General features: G+C 45.1%; 6 protein-coding genes across 6 annotated transcripts; 2 read left to right on the top strand and 4 right to left on the bottom strand.

Moving 5' to 3' along the window:
* On the bottom strand, positions 1-1,232 carry LOC103985342 (trihelix transcription factor ENAP2-like). Its single transcript, XM_009403006.3, has one exon. It carries the CDS (start codon positions 1,092-1,094, stop codon positions 258-260), a length of 837 nt encoding a protein of 278 aa, XP_009401281.2. The 5' UTR covers positions 1,095-1,232; the 3' UTR covers positions 1-257.
* Positions 1,233-2,738: 1,506 nt separating this feature from the next.
* On the top strand, positions 2,739-4,267 carry LOC135674517 (purine permease 3-like). The gene is made up of 2 exons (XM_065184445.1): positions 2,739-3,694; positions 3,788-4,267. Exons 1-2 carry the CDS (start codon positions 2,921-2,923, stop codon positions 4,118-4,120), a joined length of 1,107 nt encoding a protein of 368 aa, XP_065040517.1. The 5' UTR covers positions 2,739-2,920; the 3' UTR covers positions 4,121-4,267.
* On the bottom strand, positions 4,168-5,246 carry LOC135674518 (probable carboxylesterase 2). Its single transcript, XM_065184446.1, has one exon. The coding sequence runs from the start codon at positions 5,244-5,246 to the stop codon at positions 4,260-4,262; it is 987 nt and encodes a 328-aa protein (XP_065040518.1). The 3' UTR covers positions 4,168-4,259.
* Positions 5,247-6,454: 1,208 nt separating this feature from the next.
* On the bottom strand, positions 6,455-7,637 carry LOC135674519 (probable carboxylesterase 12). The gene has a single exon (XM_065184448.1). It carries the CDS (start codon positions 7,619-7,621, stop codon positions 6,590-6,592), a length of 1,032 nt encoding a protein of 343 aa, XP_065040520.1. The 5' UTR covers positions 7,622-7,637; the 3' UTR covers positions 6,455-6,589.
* A 6,996-nt stretch (positions 7,638-14,633) lies between these two features.
* LOC135674520 (HMG-Y-related protein A-like) lies at positions 14,634-15,626 on the bottom strand. The gene is made up of 2 exons (XM_065184449.1): positions 15,440-15,626; positions 14,634-15,345 (listed from the first exon to the last, which is right to left on the bottom strand). The coding sequence occupies exons 1-2, from the start codon at positions 15,476-15,478 to the stop codon at positions 14,851-14,853; spliced, it is 534 nt and encodes a 177-aa protein (XP_065040521.1). The 5' UTR covers positions 15,479-15,626; the 3' UTR covers positions 14,634-14,850.
* A 1,288-nt stretch (positions 15,627-16,914) lies between these two features.
* LOC103985336 (protein NRT1/ PTR FAMILY 3.1) lies at positions 16,915-19,958 on the top strand. Its single transcript, XM_009403000.3, has 4 exons — positions 16,915-17,070; positions 17,152-17,369; positions 17,449-18,008; positions 18,865-19,958. The coding sequence occupies exons 1-4, from the start codon at positions 16,986-16,988 to the stop codon at positions 19,754-19,756; spliced, it is 1,755 nt and encodes a 584-aa protein (XP_009401275.2). The 5' UTR covers positions 16,915-16,985; the 3' UTR covers positions 19,757-19,958.
* Positions 19,959-20,296: the final 338 nt, after the last annotated feature.

Here is a 20,296-nt window from a genome sequence, read left to right on the forward strand (position 1 = left end):
TTGACTTTTAAGATGCTAAAACTTATGATCTTTATATTCAACAACAGCATACTGTTACCCGATCCTTGCAGTTCCCACCTACAGATGTGCGTAGGAGAAAAATGAAAGCAATTAAATGGGCATAAAAATAAATAAATAGAGAGGGAAAGGCCCACTAAATTACATATCATCATCTGAGATATGGTGGTTGTTAATAGAGTGGTAAGAAAGAACAAAGGACAAGAGCATGAGGTTGCATGACCTTTTGCGGCAGTAGCTTATAAATTCCCAGACTTCTTGGCCTTCTTGGATGAAGGGAAAGCGTCGGCGATCATGTCCAAGAGGCACCGCTGCGACTCCCTCAACATCTCGGCCCTCTTCGTCTCCATCTCCATCCAATCTCTCTCCATCTCCCTCATCAGCTCCATCCTCCTCTTCTCCATCCGCACCAAGGTGTCGCTGAACCCCCTCACAGCTGCCGCCAGCTGCGACATGGCCTCCACACCGCTTGCGCCCTCCCCCTCCGATTCTTCCTGCTCGGAGTCCCCTTCCTCCACCTCAAAATTTCTCCTTTTGGGGAGGACGTGATTCCTGCGAACTTTAGATGGCCCCCAATTGGGCTCCCGAAGGATCCCGTTGATGCTCCGAGTGTTGCTCCCCGCCCTTTCGCCCTCGTCGTCGTTGTCGTCGGCTTCGTCGGCGTCGTCCTCGTCGGTGGAGAGGGCGGAGGAGGGAGGCGGGCGACCCGGGGGTCGGATGGAGAGGGGAAGGGGCCCGCGCTCCATGCGGTCCATGCGGCCGAAGAAGGGCCAGGCGGAGGGCACGGGGCGGAGACGCTCGGCGCGGTACCGTTTGCGGAGCTTCTCGATCTTGTGGCGGCACTGGGTGCCGGTCTTGGAGGGCTCGTCGAGGCCGCAGCGGGCCGCGACGGTGGCGGCAACATCCTCCCACTGATGTGCCTTGAGCTGGCCGCGCTTCAAGGCGTACCATCGCTCCTCGTAGGAGTCGATCAGGTGGGCAGTCTCGATGTGGGACCATGGCTGACCGGGGGCGGCCTTCCGCGGCGGCGGCGGCGGAGGCCCGGGGCGGCGCTCCGCCGATCCGGCGGCGTCCATGGGTTCGGATGCGCGTGAATGAATGCGGTTCAGGACTAGGGTTATGGTTCGTGGCGGGAGTTAGGTAGTGGCGTCGGTGCGGGGGTGGGTATAGCGAAGCCCGTGGGTGGGGTGGTGGTTGAGTGGCAGTGGCAGTGGCAGTGGCGGTGGCGGTGGTGGGGATAAGGACGAGGTGGGCCGGTGGTGTTGGGTGGGGAGCCGGTCCGGTTCGTTTTTCTTATTTCCGTTCGCACCGGTCGAAGCGAGGAGCAGACGTGGAACCTCGAAAGCGATCGACGTCACGTGCACGTGTCACCGCGGTCAACGGCGCCTCCGCGACAGCTTCGGGACGGATGGGGACGACTTGGGGCACGCAGCGTGTTGCACGTGCACATGCGTCCAGTGTGGTTTAATTCGTGGGCCTGGCCGTGACACGAATCGAAACGAAAAGGTAATTTTGACTTGTAGAAATGTGTGGTTGATGTGATCATTTTCAACCCTTAGTGATGGAAAACAAGGAAGCAATTCCCCTTAGTTATAACACTATGCATTCATTGCTTCTTCTCACCTGCCGCCATCTCCTATATCTACATGAACTCTGCATTGACGATGGGTTGATGTGATCATTTTCTAACTCTTAGTGGTGGAAATCATGGAAGCAATTCCCCGTAATTATGGCGTAATGCATTCACTACATGTACTTTTTGCTTCTTCTCACCTGCCACCATCACCTAAATCATCAATATGAACTGCATTAAACATGTGTTGATGGTACATGATACAATGCAATGGTTTTTCTTTGTGACTTTGATGTGACTATCCCAGGTTGTGATGGATTAATTGGTATATTAATTTTATTTAGACTAAATTATTAGCTAAAATATTTAAGTTAAAGTTGATAAGTTAGTTAGATTGACAAATTAACACAATAACTTTGTTTGATTCATTAGTTAAAATATTTAAATTTAAGTTAATAATTGTATATCCATCGTATCTCGATTCAATTTTGATTTGATTCCGTTCTATTAGATTACAATTTAATTCATTTTTATATTTAATTTAAACACTCTATAATTAACGATAGCATCAATCAAAGTTTAATACATCATTTAAGCCTTCCATTGCAAGCCGCAGTGGTCAACCAAAATAGGCTCTCTTGTGAGCAAGTGGACATGTAGTTTCAATCATATCGTCTCAATCTCCACTTGAACGTCATGCGAAGTTTTGAGAAGACAGTATTCCTTTCTCTCTTGCATCGCCCTTTCTTTCCACTCTTAGGTGAGGAAATCTTCAAACTAGCTTGCATTACTTTGCTGCTGACCCAGCTGCAAACCACAGCCAGAGCAAGAACATGACAGACACATGCTTATTTGCTGCCGACAGCTTCCTGCATTCTCCTTTCTGCTGCAGTCCAATCTACCCAACATTGCAGCTGTTGGATTTGGGTCACAGAACCTGTCTCAGCTCTACATTTGCAGATAAAACTGCTGCTGTGAATTCATTTTGTTTGTGTGAAGCACACCAAAACTTTCTGTGGACCTGCATGCACGAGATACAGTGCCTTCCAAGAGCAGATGAGAAGATAAGATCGATGTACCAATTTTGGAAGCATTCTGAGCGTTAAACTCGGAGCCAATGACCACTGTCAAATCTACATCTTCATGCGATATGACAGTCTTATATCATATTACCTATCGTAAACGTAGTTCAACAATGATCAGATTTCTTATACAGAAGCATAATTATTTTCCTTTAATGTGATACGGAGTTCCTTCGTTTCTGTTCTTTCCATAGGAATTGAACCGTCTGAGTTGTTCTCATCTTCCTCGGTTCTCGTGGAAGGCTCCATGGAAGTGGAAGGGCAAGACCTCGACCGCCGGTACAAGGATGCCCCTCCCCAGATGAACAAAGGCCTCAGGAGGGCCCTCATCGCCGTCAATTGTGTCCTCATGGCGATCGGCAACGCCGGCGGCCCTCTTCTCCTCCGCCTCTACTTCAACAGCGGTGGCAAGCGTCAGTGGCTCTCGGGATGGCTCGAGACCGGTGGCTGGCCCATCATCTTCCTCCCTCTCCTCGTCTCTTACCTCCACCGCCGCCGCCGACTCCTACGGGGCCCTAGTCACCGCCACCAACCCCCCACCAAGCTTTTCTTCATCACGCGGCCACTCTTCCTGTACTGCGCTGCTCTCGGCCTCCTCCTCGGCCTGGATGACTTCCTCTACGCGTACGGGCTCTCCTTCCTTCCCGTCTCCACCTCCGCCCTCCTCATATCGGCGCAGCTGGTCTTCACCGCCTTCTTCGCCTTCGTTTTAGTGAAGCAGAAGTTCACGCCGTACTCGATCAACTCGGTGGTGCTGCTGACGGTCGGGGCGGTGATGCTGGGCCTCCACGTGAGCTCCGACCGCCCGAACAACGTGACCAGGGGGGAGTACTACTTGGGGTTCGTTCTGACGCTGGGGGCGGCCGCCGTCTACGGGCTATTCCTCCCGCTGGTGGAGCTGACGTACACCAAGGCGAAGCAGGCGATAACCTACACGCTGGTGATGGAGATGCAGATGGTGATGGGGTTCTTCGCGACGGCTTTCTGCACTGTAGGGATGCTAGTGAACAAGGACTTCCAGGTGATGAGGCTCTTCCCCCGTGATGTGTTCGATGAATCGAGCTGCAAGTAGCTCCTTCTGGGCTAATCTTGTGTCCACACGTTGGCCTTGCAGGCCATTCCAAGGGAGGCAAAGCATTACGAGCAAGGGGAGTTCAGATACTACGTCGTACTAGTTTGGTGCGCCATCTTGTGGCAGTTCCTCTTCTTGGGCACCGTCGGCGTCATCTTCTGCGTCAACACGCTGCTCGCCGGCGTCCTCATCGCGGTGTTCATCCCGGTGACCGAGGTATTCGCAGTCATCTTCTTCAAAGAGAAGTTCGGCAGCGAGAAGGGCGTCGCTCTCGCTCTCTCACTCTGGGGTTTGGCTTCCTACTCCTACGGAGAGTACAGGGAAGGAAAGCGTAGCCAAAACACGGCTGCCGATCTCAGCAGCCAGCCTGTTTGAGTTATTGGTAGTCGGTAAGGCAAGCGAAATAAGCGTTTGGAAGGTAGTGAGTAACTTAGCTATTAAGATCATAAAATATTGTAAGATCATCATTTATTTTATATATATATATATATATATATATATTATAGTCGCTTAATTATTCTATGGCAGACTCTCTCATTCTCTCTCTATCGAGAAAGCAGCAGATGGCTCTATCTTGAGCCAAAGCTTCATCACAAGTAGGGTCAAAGAAATGGAAGGTGTGGCCTTTTCCATCAGTCTCGTACAGCTCCACTTCTCCGCACCTCTTCTCCCTCAGCCTGTGGTAGTAAGCCCTTCCCCTGTCCCTCAGAACGTCCTCCACCCCCACGCACACCAACACCCGCTTGCGGTCCATGCTGACCAAGCTCGGCGCACCATCCGCCAGCGGGTTGATCATCGGATCGTCGACGCCCGCTGCGGCCGTCGGGCATGCCAACTCCCAGAACCTCTCCAATCTGGCAGTCATCTCCGGGTTTAACGCCGCTGACTCCACCGGCTCCGACCCCAAGAAGTACGGATGGACGAGCACCACCCCATGGACTCCGACGCCACGTTCGAGCCCCTCAGCTCCCGCTCGCATGGCCATGTGGTGGGCTATGTTGGCCCCCGCGCTGTCGCCGGCGAGAAAGAGGCGGTCGAAGTCGGCGTGGTCGGCCAGCCACCGGTCCGGCCCCGGGCCCCCGTTTGCGTGGGAGGCCACCCACCGGAGCGCCTTCCACGAGTCGTCGTAGGCGGCCGGGATCGGGTGCTCCGGTGCCAGCCGGTAGTTGACCGAGACGGCGACGACGTGAGCCCGAGCTACAAGGGAGTTGAGATAGTTGTGGAACATGGGCATGAAGGGGTTACCGATGCAGAAAGCGCCGCCATGGTAGTAGACAAGGACGGGGATTCTTCTCTGCGCGTCGGTGCCGAGACCCGGGACGTAGAGGCGTGCCGAGACTCCGGTGTCGGCTGCGATCACCACGTCCTTCGACGAGACTCCGGTGGCAGGGTCGACTGAGGCCGGGACGGTCTCGTTATCCTGGTACCGCTCGACGCGGCCACTCTTGTATATGCGGATGAGTGGTAGCAATTCGAACATGATCTCGTCCTCAGTATCCATCGGTGACGGAGAAGCTGAGCTGAGGAAGAGACGATAGAGTGTCGCATATGTAAGAATCCATCGTCAGATAACCTGCGATCCCCGCCGTTGAAAGTTCAACGCCATCAACAATATGTTGAATCCTTCCGAGAGAAGTTAAGAGAATAATCAAAAGAAGCCGGTAAGAAGGTATCGATTGGTTAGCCAATAATTTAGTGAAGGGGCGCACCATTTTTTCCGGCAACAAAGAAGCTGTTTGGTGGAAAATGAAACCAACGCTCGTCATCCATTTTAGTGGAACGTCTTTTTCTATGACTAATTACATATTGGACTTGTAGTTAGTTGCCTTATCGATCCCTATATTATAAATTTTTTATTGATATTTTTATATTTATTAAAGTGAAATATCTATCTTTATTTATCTTAATGACATAAATTTTATCGACGAAAATATGAAAATAAAAATTAAAAATATAATTTTAACGTTCGGTGATGGTCAACGTTGGTGGTGGCGGACAACGACATTGCTAACGTCGATGCCGATGTAGTTGTCTAGCCACCACTTATAATGATAAGGTCTATTCTTATCATGACGCCACCCGTCTCTATGAGGAGCATGCCATTCACCTCATCGTTGCCCGCCTCATACCACTCTACATCGACATTAACGCAATTGTTGCTCGACGCCGATGGTGATTGTCATCACGGTATCTACAATGAAGATGATGGTCGCCATACCGCTGACTCATTGAACTGATCCCAGTATCGATTTCTCTCCTTTTGCATTTGTATTAACATTGACACAAATACTTAGTAATCATTGCCCTCTAATCCATGCTCCCTCAATAAGCTTTGTATTATGTTCTATCATCTTCTCCATGAGTGGTCTTTGTTGTTGGACGAGGCCACCTTTGCCCGCAACTCCTGCATCGATTGTACATACATATATATATATATATAATAAATCAAAACAGAATATTTTCGTAAAATAAATAAAGCAACCTTATTTATTGATGGAAGCAAAAAAAAAAAAAAAACTCTTTCTTCTCGCAGTAAAATAGAAATATCTATTGATGTAAGAAAAAAAAAAACGTGTTGAATCAGACAAAATATTCTGCATGATGGGGATTTTGTTAGATCGTCATAAAATCCTCATATCAAACCATTTATCCTTAGAAATGTACAGAGATCATCGAAGCTAAATGAAAGCAACTGTTGACCAGCAGATATGACTGACGACACAACGAAGTCTTTATTGCTTGGTTTTAGAAGGATCAGACACAAAGATCTCATTTCATGGCCACCATATGGACATCTCGAAGGAATCTCCCCAAGAGATGGCCATCATCCATCATTTGATGAGCTCAGGAGTTGAGGAAGGCGGCCACCGCCTGCAGCTTGGCCAACGCCTTGTCGCTCTTGGGGTCAACGAGATGGAAGACATGGTTCTCTCCCACCGTCTCCAGCAGCTCGGCCTCCCCATCCCACCCGCTCCGCTTCAGCGCCTCCTGGTACTCACGCCCTTTCTTCCGCAGCATGTCCTTCTCCGCCACCGTCACCAGCACGCGCCGGCACGGCAGGGCCGCCAAGCTCGGCGCCTCCTCCGTCAGCGGGTCGATCCACGGGTCGTCCAGCCCGGTTGTCCCCGGGCGCACGAACGCCCACAAGCGCTCCACCCACTCCCTCGCCTTGGGATCCCAGCTCTCCGACTCCAGCGGCTCCGCCCCACAGAAGAACGGGTGGACCAGCAGTAGCCCTCTGATCTCGGTGTCTCCGCTGCCCAGCCCATCTTCCGCCGCTCGCAGGGCCATCTGGTGCACAATGTTGGCGCCCGCGCTGTCCCCGGCCAAGAACACGCGCCCAAGATCCCCGCGCTCCGAAAGCCACGCCTCCTCCGTCGGCCGCGACGCCACCCACCGGAGCGCCGCCCACGAGTCGTCGTACGCGGCCGGGAGGGGGTGTTCCGGCGCGCGCCGGTAGTCAACCGACACGGCCACCACGCCGGCCGCGGCCACGAGAGAGTTGAGGTAGTTGTGGTACGTCGGGGAGAAGGCGGTCTCGATGACGAAGCCGCCGCCGTGGTAGTAGACGAGGACGGGGATCTTCTTGTCGGGGGAGCTGCCGGACAGGTCAGGCAGGTAGAGCCGCGCCGTCAGGTTGGTAGCGGGGTCGACCAGGACGTCCTTGGAGGCGACGCCAGTGGCAGGGTCGAGTCCGGCGGGGAGAACATCGGTGCCGACAAGACGCTCGATCCGGCCGCTCTTGTAAACGCGAATGAAGGGTGGCGCGTCGATGACGACTTCGTCGTTGGCGTCGGCGTCGGCGTCCATGGCTCGATGCTGTCTCTTGGAAGATGGGATGGTAGTCGAGACTGGTTGGTTTGGTGACGATGACATCCACCCCACCCCGTACCTTTAATAATAGCGCAATGAGTCTGACGCTGGCCCACTTTTTATGTGGCTATTACTGTGAGTGCCAGTTGGGTAAATGACGTATGAAGGTTATGGGAAAGTTCCATCAAAACCGTCCTTCCCATTTCATCTTTTAATCTCAGCCGTTTATCTAAATAATTGTTTGATATTTACACACATGGGGTTTAGAATTGATAAATATCAATGGACATTAATTGAGGAGTAGAGTAATTAGGAATCTATAAGGATAAAATCATTGAATCTATCTTTTAAGATCCACTTTCATAAATTATGAAGAAATATTAATAATCCAAAACTGATAGCAAAAATTAATTGTTCTTATTGCCATTAGAAAACTATGATAGAAACTCCAACTTAAATAAGTTGAAACCTTTTTATTGTGTGTTTGTTGTATTTTTGTATATACAAAGGAAGAGTGGTTGCAAACCCTCACATTCAAAGGTGGAAAGCAATGGGGGGTTGGCTAGATGATGGCTAGTGATGGCCTTAATGTGGTTAGTGTTCCTTGAAAATATAGCTAGCCAGCTCATGAGGCATGGCCACCTTGTCTATGCCTATATTGAAGCTTGAAGTAGTAGGTAAGGCATGATATAATGGGTGTGTTTAGTGGTTGGTTTTTTTGTGTTTTTAGAACTTTCTAGATCTATCCATTCTTCAAACATTACAAAACATGCACAAACATATTGGTTTCACCAAATGGTGATTCAATTTGGTTTATATTAGGGAGTATTTTTTTAGAAAAATCCTGATAACATCCTTAAATCGGATTGTTTGAAGTTCGATCGATTCATAGATTGATTTGGCTAAGTCAAGTCAATTCGAGTTGGATCCTTTCGGATTGAATCGAGTCGGGTTAGAGTTCTTATATTCATGTTACAATCAAGTTATTCTCATTCACAAAATCTACTAAAAAAATATTAATTTTTATATAAACATATTCTAATTTTATTATAAAATTAAAAAATAGTATAATTTTTGTTACAATCATATTCTAATAGAATTATCTTTAAAATAAAAAATTTAATTTTAAAATAGGTTAGATAATCGAGTTTAACTTATTTCAATTTCGAGTGTAACTATAATAATATAGAAAATAGAAAATGTAAGATTTTATCATTTATTTTATGATAAATTTAAAATAATTTTATACAAAAATTAATATATTTTTTGTATGTTATGTAAAAGAGTATAATTTGAGTACAACTCGACGGAGAGTTACTCGAATGTAATGATTTTGTGAATAATTTTATATAAATGACTTAAGTATTTTAGTTTGATGATGAATCTAAGATAATTTTATATAGAAACTAATATATATATATATATATATATATATACATAATATAAGATAAACTATAAGGAGGAGGAGGACAGTAGGGAAGGAGTGGAGGAGGAGGAGAAGTAAAAGAAGAAAAAGAAAAAAGAAGGGGTGAGGGAGGTGGATGAGAGAGAGAGAGAGAGAGAGAGAGAGAGAGAGGATGAGAAAACTAAGAGGGAGGAATAGTTGGTGGAGATGGAGTAAGAAGAGAAAACTAAGGTAGAGGAGGTGGGGATAATTTAAAAGAAATCAAGAGGTAATGTAAGACTTAATTAAATCATATAAAATAGTTAAGATTTAATTGAATCAATTTGGTGTGATTCATTTTAAAAAAAATCAATTTAGTTTTAAAAAATTAAATCAAACTTAGTCAAAGGATAATTATAATCATTTTATGAATTAAATGAGAGTATTTTAATCAAATTTTTTAAAAAAGCCCAATACTAGAGGCTTTTTTTTTTCTATAAATTGTCCAAACATGTTTATAAGGGATGGATTAGTAATCTTTCGACTATTAGCATATTTTGATTGATTGCCTAAAACAAATTGAAATCCAATATTTGCAAATTCTATGTTAGAAGTTGGGAGAATTCGGCTAGGGATCCTCAAAAAATTAGGTCGAGTGAATACCTAACAAGACCTACTTAGATGTTTAATTTAGAAAGTAGATTAATGAAGGAGAATTAAAAATATTCAAGAGAGTTAAAATATTATATTTATGATTATTTTATAGGAAACTTAGTAATCGTTCGAGTTAAATAAAGAATTAACATGTAGAATAAACTTAGTAATCGACGATAGTTCACGGACACAGCAACTTCGCTAGCTGAAGCCACGAGGGAGTTGAGGTACACGGGGGAGGCGACGGTGTCAACGATGAAACCGCCGTCGTGGTAATAGACGAGGACCGGAAACATCCTCTCCGGGGGTCGCGGGCGAGGTCAGGGAGGTAGAGGCGCCCTCGGGTTGGTGGCGGGGTCGAGGAGGACGCCCTCGGAGGGTCAACATCCATATAGCGCGAAGCTTAGGCTCCCCAAAATTAGTCACTATTTGTCATGAGGGTTAATTATAAATTACCCACGTAGTTAACTGTCTTAAGGTTCTTATAATTTAAAAAGTTAAAAGCGAATTATTTTGATTTATTTATCATAATACCATCAATTTTTTCTAATAAAAATATAAACAATAAAAAATGATAATTTTAATATTTTAGTTAGTAGTGACGAACGTTGTCGATGGTGACGAAAGACGACATTGTTAATGGTTATGGATAAGAAGAGCGACGATGAGAGGTGAGAGTCACTTTACATCTGCATCGACATAGTTGTCAAAAAAACTTCGCTCGACATTTGCATTGATGACCCTTTCGCCACTCAACATATGTGTCTGCACTAATATATTTGCCAGCCCTTACTTCTCGTCATCGCTCTCCTCATCCACAATAATCACCCGCGACCCCTAGCAGTACTGTCACCCATCACCACCGACGCTATCTATCATTACAAATTGCAATGTTAAAAATATGTTTTTGTCTTTTATTTTCATATTTTCGTTGGTAAAACCAATAATATTATAATAAATGAACTTAGATATTTTATTTTCATAACTATACAAATATTAATATATTTTTAAAAATATAAAAAAATTAAAAATTTTATAATTAGCCCTAAATGAGGCTAATCAAGTCATCTTGTATTTGAGAGATACTTATCGTTTAAGATCCTTGATTTATTAAAGTGTATTCGAGAGACACCTATGATTTAAGATCCTTAATCCCTATAATTATAAAAGTAAAATATCTTGATTTATTTATCCTAATGTCATCGATTTTGACAACGAAAACTCGAAGACAAAAGATAAGAAGATAATTTTAACATTTTAATTAGTGCTAACGAACATCGTCGATAGTGACAAACGATGATACTGTTGAGAGCCACGAATGACTATTATGGATGAAAAGAACGACGACGAGAGGTGAGGATCACTCTGCATCTGCATCGACATATTTGCCGAGCAACATCGCTCGACATTTGCATCGACGACCCTTTTGATATATTTCCCGAGCAACTCTCATCTCTTGTCGTCACTCTTCTTATCTATAATAATCACCCGCAACCCCTAGCAGTGCCATCGCCCACCACCGACTAGAATGTTAAGAATATTTTTTCCCCTTATTTTCATATTTTCATCGGTAAAGTCAGAATAAATTGAGTTAGATATTTTACTTTCATAATTATAAAAATATTAATATAATTTTTTAAAACGTAAAAATATAAAATTTTGTAATTAGCCGTGATTTTAAATTCACACATCAAATGGGGCTAATCGAGTCATCTTTCAAGTATTCTAGAGGCACCTGTGCTTTAGGACACCACAAGTGCAGCACCAACAATGGGGAGATACCGAGTACCAAGTTAGAGATTATAAGGACAACTCCTAATGTACTTGAAGCCTCAAAGAAAGCATAGGAAGTATCAATCGATGTTATGATTTATCTTGGTCGATAATAGATAACTCAATTATAAGAATTTATCAGTTAGATTGTGTTGGATCATACTAATATGATTCAGATGAAGTCAGTGAAATTACTTGGAAAAAGCACCACCTAAGAATGATCCGACAAACCATAAGAACCAATTTACGTACCTTTCCGCAAAGCGAAGCAATAAAAAGCTCAGGTCGGTTTCCGCGAGTATTCCTCCGCATAATGAGATTCCCTGACAACTCAAAAACTTTGCTATTAAATGATTAAAGAATTGAGGGTTTCAAAGTTTCATTTTAGAAAGATAAATTAGCAACTCCATAAAATCTCCCATAATCTCTCTCTTGGTAGATACTTTAATCAATCAAGTGGAACTCAAGTGAGATTAAAAATAAGAAAGAGTAGCAGAGGCAGAATCAGAATCAAAACCAAAAGTTGAACACAGGTTGCATCAGGTCACACTGAACTCAGAGCAGAATGATGAAACAAATCACTGCAAAGACAAAAGTAAGAAGTTAGAACTCGCCATGAACACAGAGCACTGAAGCAAAGAGCAATAAGAGAGGAAATAGGATCTTTTTCATCTACAACAACGGGCAGAGTGAAATAGTAATTATAATCCCTCTAACACCTGCTTCCAATGCAAAGACATATAGCATTTGAAGATCTTTCTTGTATTATCTCAAGCAGTATCCTCAATTGGACTTAAAAGAGTCATTTTCTCATGCTCATATGTCAACTCTTGCATTGAAATGACAATGAAATGCTTGTCTACATACTGTTTGATCCAAGAATTTAAAGGAAGCACGAGTCTCATTTATATATCTTGAACAATAGAAAAAAGAAAGAAATGTTTCCTATTTGTGTTACCTAAACCACAAACCCAGCAAGAACTTGTCCAGCTTATTCAACCATAAGAATATTCACAAGTTATAACTTGCTTGAATTCATATGTAGACCAAACAAGGGCTCAATTCAAATACGAATAGATGCTACACAAATGCGAGAAACATTTTATCATGTTAAGCCTTAACATTCAAACTTAACCACTACAGAGCTTTGTTCTTTCATCAACCAAATGAATTTAGTTTGGTGCATGGATCAAATGAACCACAGTTGGATTCAGTAACATCAATGATAAATCCAACTGACAATTCAGATCGAGCAGTTGGAATGATTCCAAGCGATTGCAATATATCCTCACTAGTTTTTGAAGATTTCCAACCTATATCTTACTATTTCAAAAAGAAGGAAGAATAACACTATCAATACCCCTTCATGCATTTTGATCAGTCAAACCACCTAGGAAGACTCCAAATTCTAGTCGGAAGAGAAAAGAGAAACAAATCAAGCTCAAATTAAAAGGAAAAAGATGACAATCACCTTTAAGTAATTATCAGCAATTCCATGAAGGTGCAGATATCCACTAACATGAAAATGTTTACAGGCCAGAAAACTGATCTTGAAGTAGGCATTGTAGTTCTGGACAAGTGTGGATAACAAAAAGACAGTAATGGTTTAGAACAAAACATGATATAACAAGTAAATACAGCAGATGGAGATCAAAGCCACTAATGGACAAGATAGGCAATGTAAATGCAAGAACCAAATGAAACGGTGACAAAGAACCTCAAAAGATATCCATCGATCTGATAGATCAGCCACCATGTTGCGGGCATCTGATCTCATGAATCACCAAAAGTCCTGCATATAGTGTTTTTTCATATGCGTCAGTATTGAGATTCCATAGACAACAGGTATGCTTGTGTTTATGGAGATATTAGATCTTCCATAAACAAGCATGCAGAAAATATTCCACCCCAGGTGCCCATCACATTCAACTCAATCAGCACAAGAGTCCAATTGAGCATCCAACTCTATTGTTTATTTTGCTTGCAGGTAATCTCTCCAAGATATTTATCCATATAACAGATTCATGCATCACAATCATCATCATAAAACTTGAAGCAAAAAAGAGCTACTATGTGAGACAACTATACACAACTCATTTACAACCTCATACACCACATTCTTACTATACTTCACATCCAGCAGAGATAAACATGCTTAACATCACAATAAGAATTCCAACCCAGCCTTACAATAATTTCCTATACCAAGCACAAAAAAATGTCCCAGTAAGAGGGGGGGAAATAGCATTTGAAATAAAATATTGAAAATTCAAGCCCCTAGAGAAAAAACAACAATAAACACCAAATCAGTTTCAGCCAAATCATTTTCAATAACATGGTCATCTTTAACATCACAGCACACTTAACATCATGACACAACGTACATGTAGATGGCAAGCACCACATCCACAAATTAGCAGTTCATCTCAAGATTTCTGGCAACAGTGAAGACAAGAAGAAACAGCGGTAAGTTCAAAATTCAGCATTAACGGTTAACCCCTTTCCTCCCACAGGGCACTTCTCTCTAGTCTGCTCCCACTCAGACAACATCAAACACAATTGGAGACTAACCTTAGGAAGCCAATCCAACCCTTAACAGAACCACAGGCAGCACCAACAGGGATATGCAAACTTCTATATTGAAAAACCAAAATTCTTGCAATTAATATGTTTATATGCATCACTAGTACAATTGAAACATCATTAAGACACATGCTTGTCCTAATAGATAGAGAAGTTCTTTGATCATAAAGCAAATAATACGCCAAAGTCATTCTTATGATAGAATGCACAATCACAAAGTCAACATTCAATCTCGTTATTCCATGTCTCCTGTACTGGACTAACGCAGTCAATGAGATGACTAATCCTATCTTCTATAGGATATTTGATTTTTACAGTGAAAGAACCTGAGTATCTTTTTCAGAGTGATTCCACTTGACTATATCAAATGCAGATATGCCACTATATTTTCCCAGGGAACAGGTTCATGCATTACCACTATATTTTCTAGTGAACAGATTCACTCATCATAACAATCATTATAGCAAAACAGCAAGAGATATCAATCATGAAGAAGAAATAATACACTACTTAAAGAACAACCTAAAGTACACTTTTAGTGCATTCCATCACCACATATTAGCATCACAAGCAGACATACAACTCAAATTAAGAGTGATCTCTTACCCCAAACAGAAACACTGTTACAGTAACAGTAAAAAAAATAAAAGAACTCCCAGAAGAAAAACAACAGTAGAAAACTGAAAGAAGCACCACAATCAATATCAGTCAGTCATTTTCAGTAACACAGTCAACTAAGACGTCTGAGCATAATGTACATGCAGATTCCAAGCATCACCACCCGGACAGGGACCGTCTCTAAATTACTCACAACATTTAAGACAAGAAACAACAAAGAAGAACAGCGTTTAAGTATAGGAATCAGCATTAGAAGTTGACTTCGCCAATAAACTCCAATTTATACCACATCAGTCACTAAGGCAGGCTTCACCTTGGGAGGCCGACCGCGGCCTCTCTTAACCCCGCTACCAGCAGCGGCGGCAGCAGGAGCGGCCGTTCCAGAAGCACCGGACCGGGCGGCCTTGGGCGGACGCCCGCGGCGCCGCGGGAGCCCGGCCGTGGCCTTCGCGACGGCAGCTGCGAGGGGGTCCTTCGGCTTGGGGGGCCGCCCGCGGGGGCGAGGCTGAGGGAGGACGGCGCCGGTCGGGAGCTCCGGCTTGGGCTTGGGCGGTCGGCCGCGGCCCCGCTTCGGGGGCACGTCGGCACCGGGCCGAAAGTAGTTGTTCTTGATGAACAGCAGCTCGCCGTTCTCCCGCATGCGGGCCAGGTGCGCGGTGAGCAGCGACGAGTGGGACGGCGGCAGCTCCCCGTACTTGGTCTCGATGTACTTCGAGATGGCCGACTTATTCGACCCGTTCTTCTCGTTGAGCGCTTCGATCGCCTCCATTATCATCTGCAGAGCACGCACCAACCCACACATCAATCAAAGAGTCACGACAAAGAAACCATCATGAAAAGCGACCCGAAAACCAAATTCCTATCGATACCTCAGGATATGTCTTGCTAGCTTCCTCATCGGTAGCCATGGAGGGTGCCGTTTGGGGGTCGGTTGGTCCGATCGAGAGGGGTTTTAATGAACGATAAGGAGAAGGGAAAGAACATAAAAGATTAAAAAAATAGAAAGAAATGGAAAGAAATAAAGGGACGATGATGATGATGATGATGATGATGATGAAAAGGAGGAGAGGAGAGGAGAGGAGAAGGTGCTCTCCCGTGAGGAAGTATGGACGGCACAGATGTGAGGAGACGATTGGGATCGAAGCATGCTGAGTGGTCGAAGTACGCGTCACGCGGATCCGTGACATGGCAGAGTGCGGCGTCAGCTTCGTTGGGTTGTTTTCGTACTTTCACCGTTCTCAAAGCAGAGAAGGTATCGAGCCGGTCGGGTTTCGGTTCCACCGCCACCTACCTAAGACCCGGTGCGGTCCGACGTTCACATGTACGAAATTGAACCCGGTCCATTTTCTTGCAATTTTAACTAAACTGGAAATAAAGGAAATGAAGAGCATCATGAAAAGTAGATAATGACAATAGTAATACAAACAATAGTACCTAATTGGATATACCACAGATTTCAATTAGAAATTTATTGAAAGTTAAATATCACTTTGCGTTATAAATACTTGCTTCGAAAGCGAGAGTGATATAGGTTAGGTGGCAGGTCCAAATCAATAATTAGAGTGGACACGCGTCATGACTACGATGATGATGATGATCAAATCACTTTAAATCGTGTTATTCGATCAAGGAAGAACTACGAATGATACTATGAGAAACAAACATTTCAATTTTTGCATGGAATCCTATCAAGATTTGCTTGTCATGTCCATCGTACACGATACACATTTTGGCTCTTATAGTATGAATGCATGTTTAGATTTTGATACGTCAAATCCATTTCGCTTGATCGTATATTTCGTTTAACTTAGATGTCGGACCTGTCATCGGAATAATAGTCCAATTCATCTAAAATTGTCTTATCCTACTCATAGAATGTAGCTTTATGACGCATGCAGGATTCCTGTGGCATAAAATGACAGCTAAATCTATACATGTTTGATGTGTCTGTGATCTGACTCTCTGGTACAAGGTTTTCCATGTAAACCAAAAGGCAAAGATGGTCCCAACAGCACTGAAGAGTGTCTTACCTGATTCAGGCTAAGTGACTTGGCCAGCACTATGTTTGCTCTTACCATAGTGCACAGCTCAAAGTAGGGCCTTCAATCATACATGTAAAGTCATACTCAGTCAATTGTCCCCTTCTTTTTGTCACTTGCCTCAGTAGTACATACGAGGATTTCTCTCCTCACAAACTTTATCATTTGATATGAGAGTTTTCCTATTTACTTGCAGTAATTGTGGTTCTCTTCTATTCCATGTGTGGTTTGTACGTACATTTTGCAATGTGGTGTCCTGACCACCACCAGAACACAAAATCAAGGAGAAGTGGTAGTAGTGGAAGTAGAGAGAGGTGAAGTTCTATAAGTAACTGGCACTTGCCATCATTTAGAAGAAGCATTGGTGAGGGAGGAGATGGAGGTGAGAGGGCAAGAGAGAAGCCGAAGCCTCAATGATGAGAGAAGAAAAGGAGGGCTGAAGACGTTGCCATTCATCTTTGGTAATACCTCTTTTCTTCTTCATGCTTTATACTCGTTGTTTCCTAGTTGATGATCTCTGGATGAGGCTCTGGAACATGCAGCTAACGAGGTCTCTGAGAAGCTGGCGGTGGTCGGGTTCTCGGCAAACATGATAAGTTACTTAACTCAGCAGCTTCATATGCCACTCACCAAAGCAGCCAATACCTTGACAAACTTCAGCGGCACCGCAAGCTTGACGCCGCTGCTCGGAGCCTTCCTCGCCGACGCCTTCGTCGGCCGGTTTTGGACCATCGCCGTCGCCTCCATCGTCTACCAGATCGTAAATCTTCAGTGATCATTTCTTTGTTAAGATCGTTTCATGTGAGACACTTGATGTACTTCCTGTGATCTACTGACAGGGAATGATAACCTTAACGATCTCGGCGGCCCTTCCGCTATTTAGACCCCCACAATGTACTGGCGATCACAACTGCGAGGAGGCGTCGGCGTGGCAGCTCGCGGTGCTGTACGTCGCGCTGCTGCTGAACGCGATCGGCGCTGGAGGAATCCGGCCATGCGTGGTGGCCTTCGGCGCGGACCAGTTCGACGAGTCGGACCCCAAGGAGAAGACGAAGACGTGGAGCTTCTTCAACTGGTACTACTTCTGCATGGGGGCGTCGATACTGCTCGCTGTCACGGTTGTCGTCTACATCCAAGACAACGTCGGGTGGGGATGGGGACTGGGCGTGCCGACGATTGCAATGGGAATATCAGTCGTGTCCTTCGCCGCGGGCTACCCGATGTACCGAAGGTTGGAGCCTTCAGGGAGCCCGTTCACTCGGCTGGCGCAGGTTGCGGTGGCCGCAGTGAGGAAGAGAAAGGTGGCCATGGTCGCTGATCCAAGCTGCCTGTACGAGAACGACGACATGGATGCGCCCATTTCTCTCTGTGGGAAGCTAGTGCACACCAAACAATTAAGGTTAGCCATCTCTCTCACAGAGTTCTTGTCTTGTCTCTCTCTACAATTTGATTCCTATGACAAGGCATTGCACTGGTCAATTCTCTCTCTCTATCTCTGTTGGTAACATGTCATTGTTTTATGCTCACTATTGTTACGATCGCCATTAAATACCAAGTGGTTTATTGGTCAAAGTCATCAGCCGAAGGTGACTGAAAGTCTCATTGCCCGGTTTTATGGGATAAGAGATCGATCAAGATATTTAATCATAATTATTTCGATATTGCATTACCAAATTAGTCTTTAGAGATGAACACTAACAGCCACCAATCAAAGCCATCGACTATGCCCCAGTGAGATCACGAGGACAGGGAAAAGGATGGGTGGCTTGTGCAAGTAGACGTGCTCCACTGACGCTACTGCTCTGCCGTTGCTCGCTCATTCATGAGACATGAACGTCCGTATCCATCCACTCGACTGTGAGCGAGTACTTCCTGCCATTCTGATGGCGCAATCTTGTCTCCTAGTGAACAGAGTGAGTGTCGACGCTTCATGGCCTCCGCCCTGCCTGCGGAAGACCAGGTGGACCTGCACACCAGAATTATTGATCATGTCGGTCGACAACTGTATGACATCGGTTCTGTGAGAGAGAATTTGATTCAGACAGTTTAGTGAATACCCATCTTGCAGTTCATCACTGATGGGATTCATGAAACTAATCAACTAAAGATTTCTATTAAAAGTTTGTAGCGCAGGAGGAGTATGATGAGCATGCGAAGACGACGAAACACGTAAAGGAGTCCAGTCAAAGTCAAAGTACGCGAAGCAGTAAAACGTTGAACGGGAATTGTTTACGTGACGTTACTTCGTGTTACAGTTTCCTGGACAAGGCGGCGATCGTCACCGCAGACGACCAAGCCACGGAGAACTCCGGCAGCCGGCCCAACCCGTGGCGTCTGAGCACGGTGCACCGCGTCGAGGAACTGAAGTCGGTGATCAGGATGGCCCCCATTTGGGCCGCCGGTATCCTCGTCATCACGGCGTTCGCCCAGCAGAACACCTTCTCGATCCAACAGGCACGCTCCATGGACCGTCGCCTCTCTCCGCGCTCGGCTTTCAGCATCCCCCCCGGCTCCATGACAGTCTTCACCATGCTCGCCATGCTTCTCACCATCTCCCTCTACGACCGCGCCATCGTCCCCCTCGCCCGTCGCTTCACCGGCCTCCACCGTGGCATCTCGTTCCTCCACCGCATGGGAGTCGGGTTCGCTTTCTCCGCCGTGGCCACCCTCGTCGCCGGCTTCGTCGAGGTGCGACGCAAACGCGCGGCGGCGTCCCACGGTCTGCTCGACGACTCTGCCGCCACGATCCCCATCTCCGCCTTCTGGCTCGTGCCGCAGTACGCACTGAATGGGATCGCCGAAGCATTCACGTCCGTTGGCCACCTCGAGTTCTTCTACGACCAGGCACCGGAGAGCATGCGCAGTACGGCCACGGCACTGTTTTGGATGTCGATCTCGGCGGGCAGCTACTTCAGCACGCTGCTGGTGTCCATGGTGCATCGGTACAGCGCTGGGGAAGATGGATCCAATTGGCTTCCCGATAACCTTAACAGGGGAAGGTTAGAATACTTGTATTGGATCATCACGTTCCTTCAAGTACTGAATCTGCTATACTATATGATCTGTGCGAAGTACTATACGTTCAAACCAGTACAGTCCCGTCAGAGAACAGATGAAGGGGCTGTGGAGCTCAATAATAAGGTATAAGATGCTTTCTACAAATGTATATTTGAGCTTTAGCAAGGTGGGAAGAACTGTATATGTAATCACGTAATGCAGGTGTCCTTCACTGACAAATTATTACTTCCACTGCACTGCAAGAACAACATCCATCCAGCAGAACAGTCTTAACAAGGCTAGATTGTAATACCATTGGGTGGGATGTGATTCGTATGAGTCTTTTCATGTATGAAGGCTGTGATCACCTCTCCCATAGTTTAGATATTCCATCCTCCTATTATGTGCGACTTCACTCCATTCGAACTCACAGACCGGGATCAGAACATTTGAAGTGCTAATCGAGTGAGTTGAGGCGTTCCATTTGAGGTGAAGAAAATTGGGTTTAGTCTTCATAGTTTTTGATTCTAAGTTAACTAAGATGACGAAGAACAAGCTAAGAAAGGGTGAGATAGAAGGAAAAGAAAATCCAAAAAGGAAGAGGAAGAAAGAAAGAAGATAATGAGATTAGCAAAGGAATACGTGACGAGCGGAATTGTGGAAAGAATGGAATGAACCCAAGAAGAAAAA

This window comes from Musa acuminata, chromosome BXJ1-5, assembly GCF_036884655.1.
Source record: "Musa acuminata AAA Group cultivar baxijiao chromosome BXJ1-5, Cavendish_Baxijiao_AAA, whole genome shotgun sequence".
Taxonomy (NCBI): domain Eukaryota; kingdom Viridiplantae; phylum Streptophyta; class Magnoliopsida; order Zingiberales; family Musaceae; genus Musa; species Musa acuminata.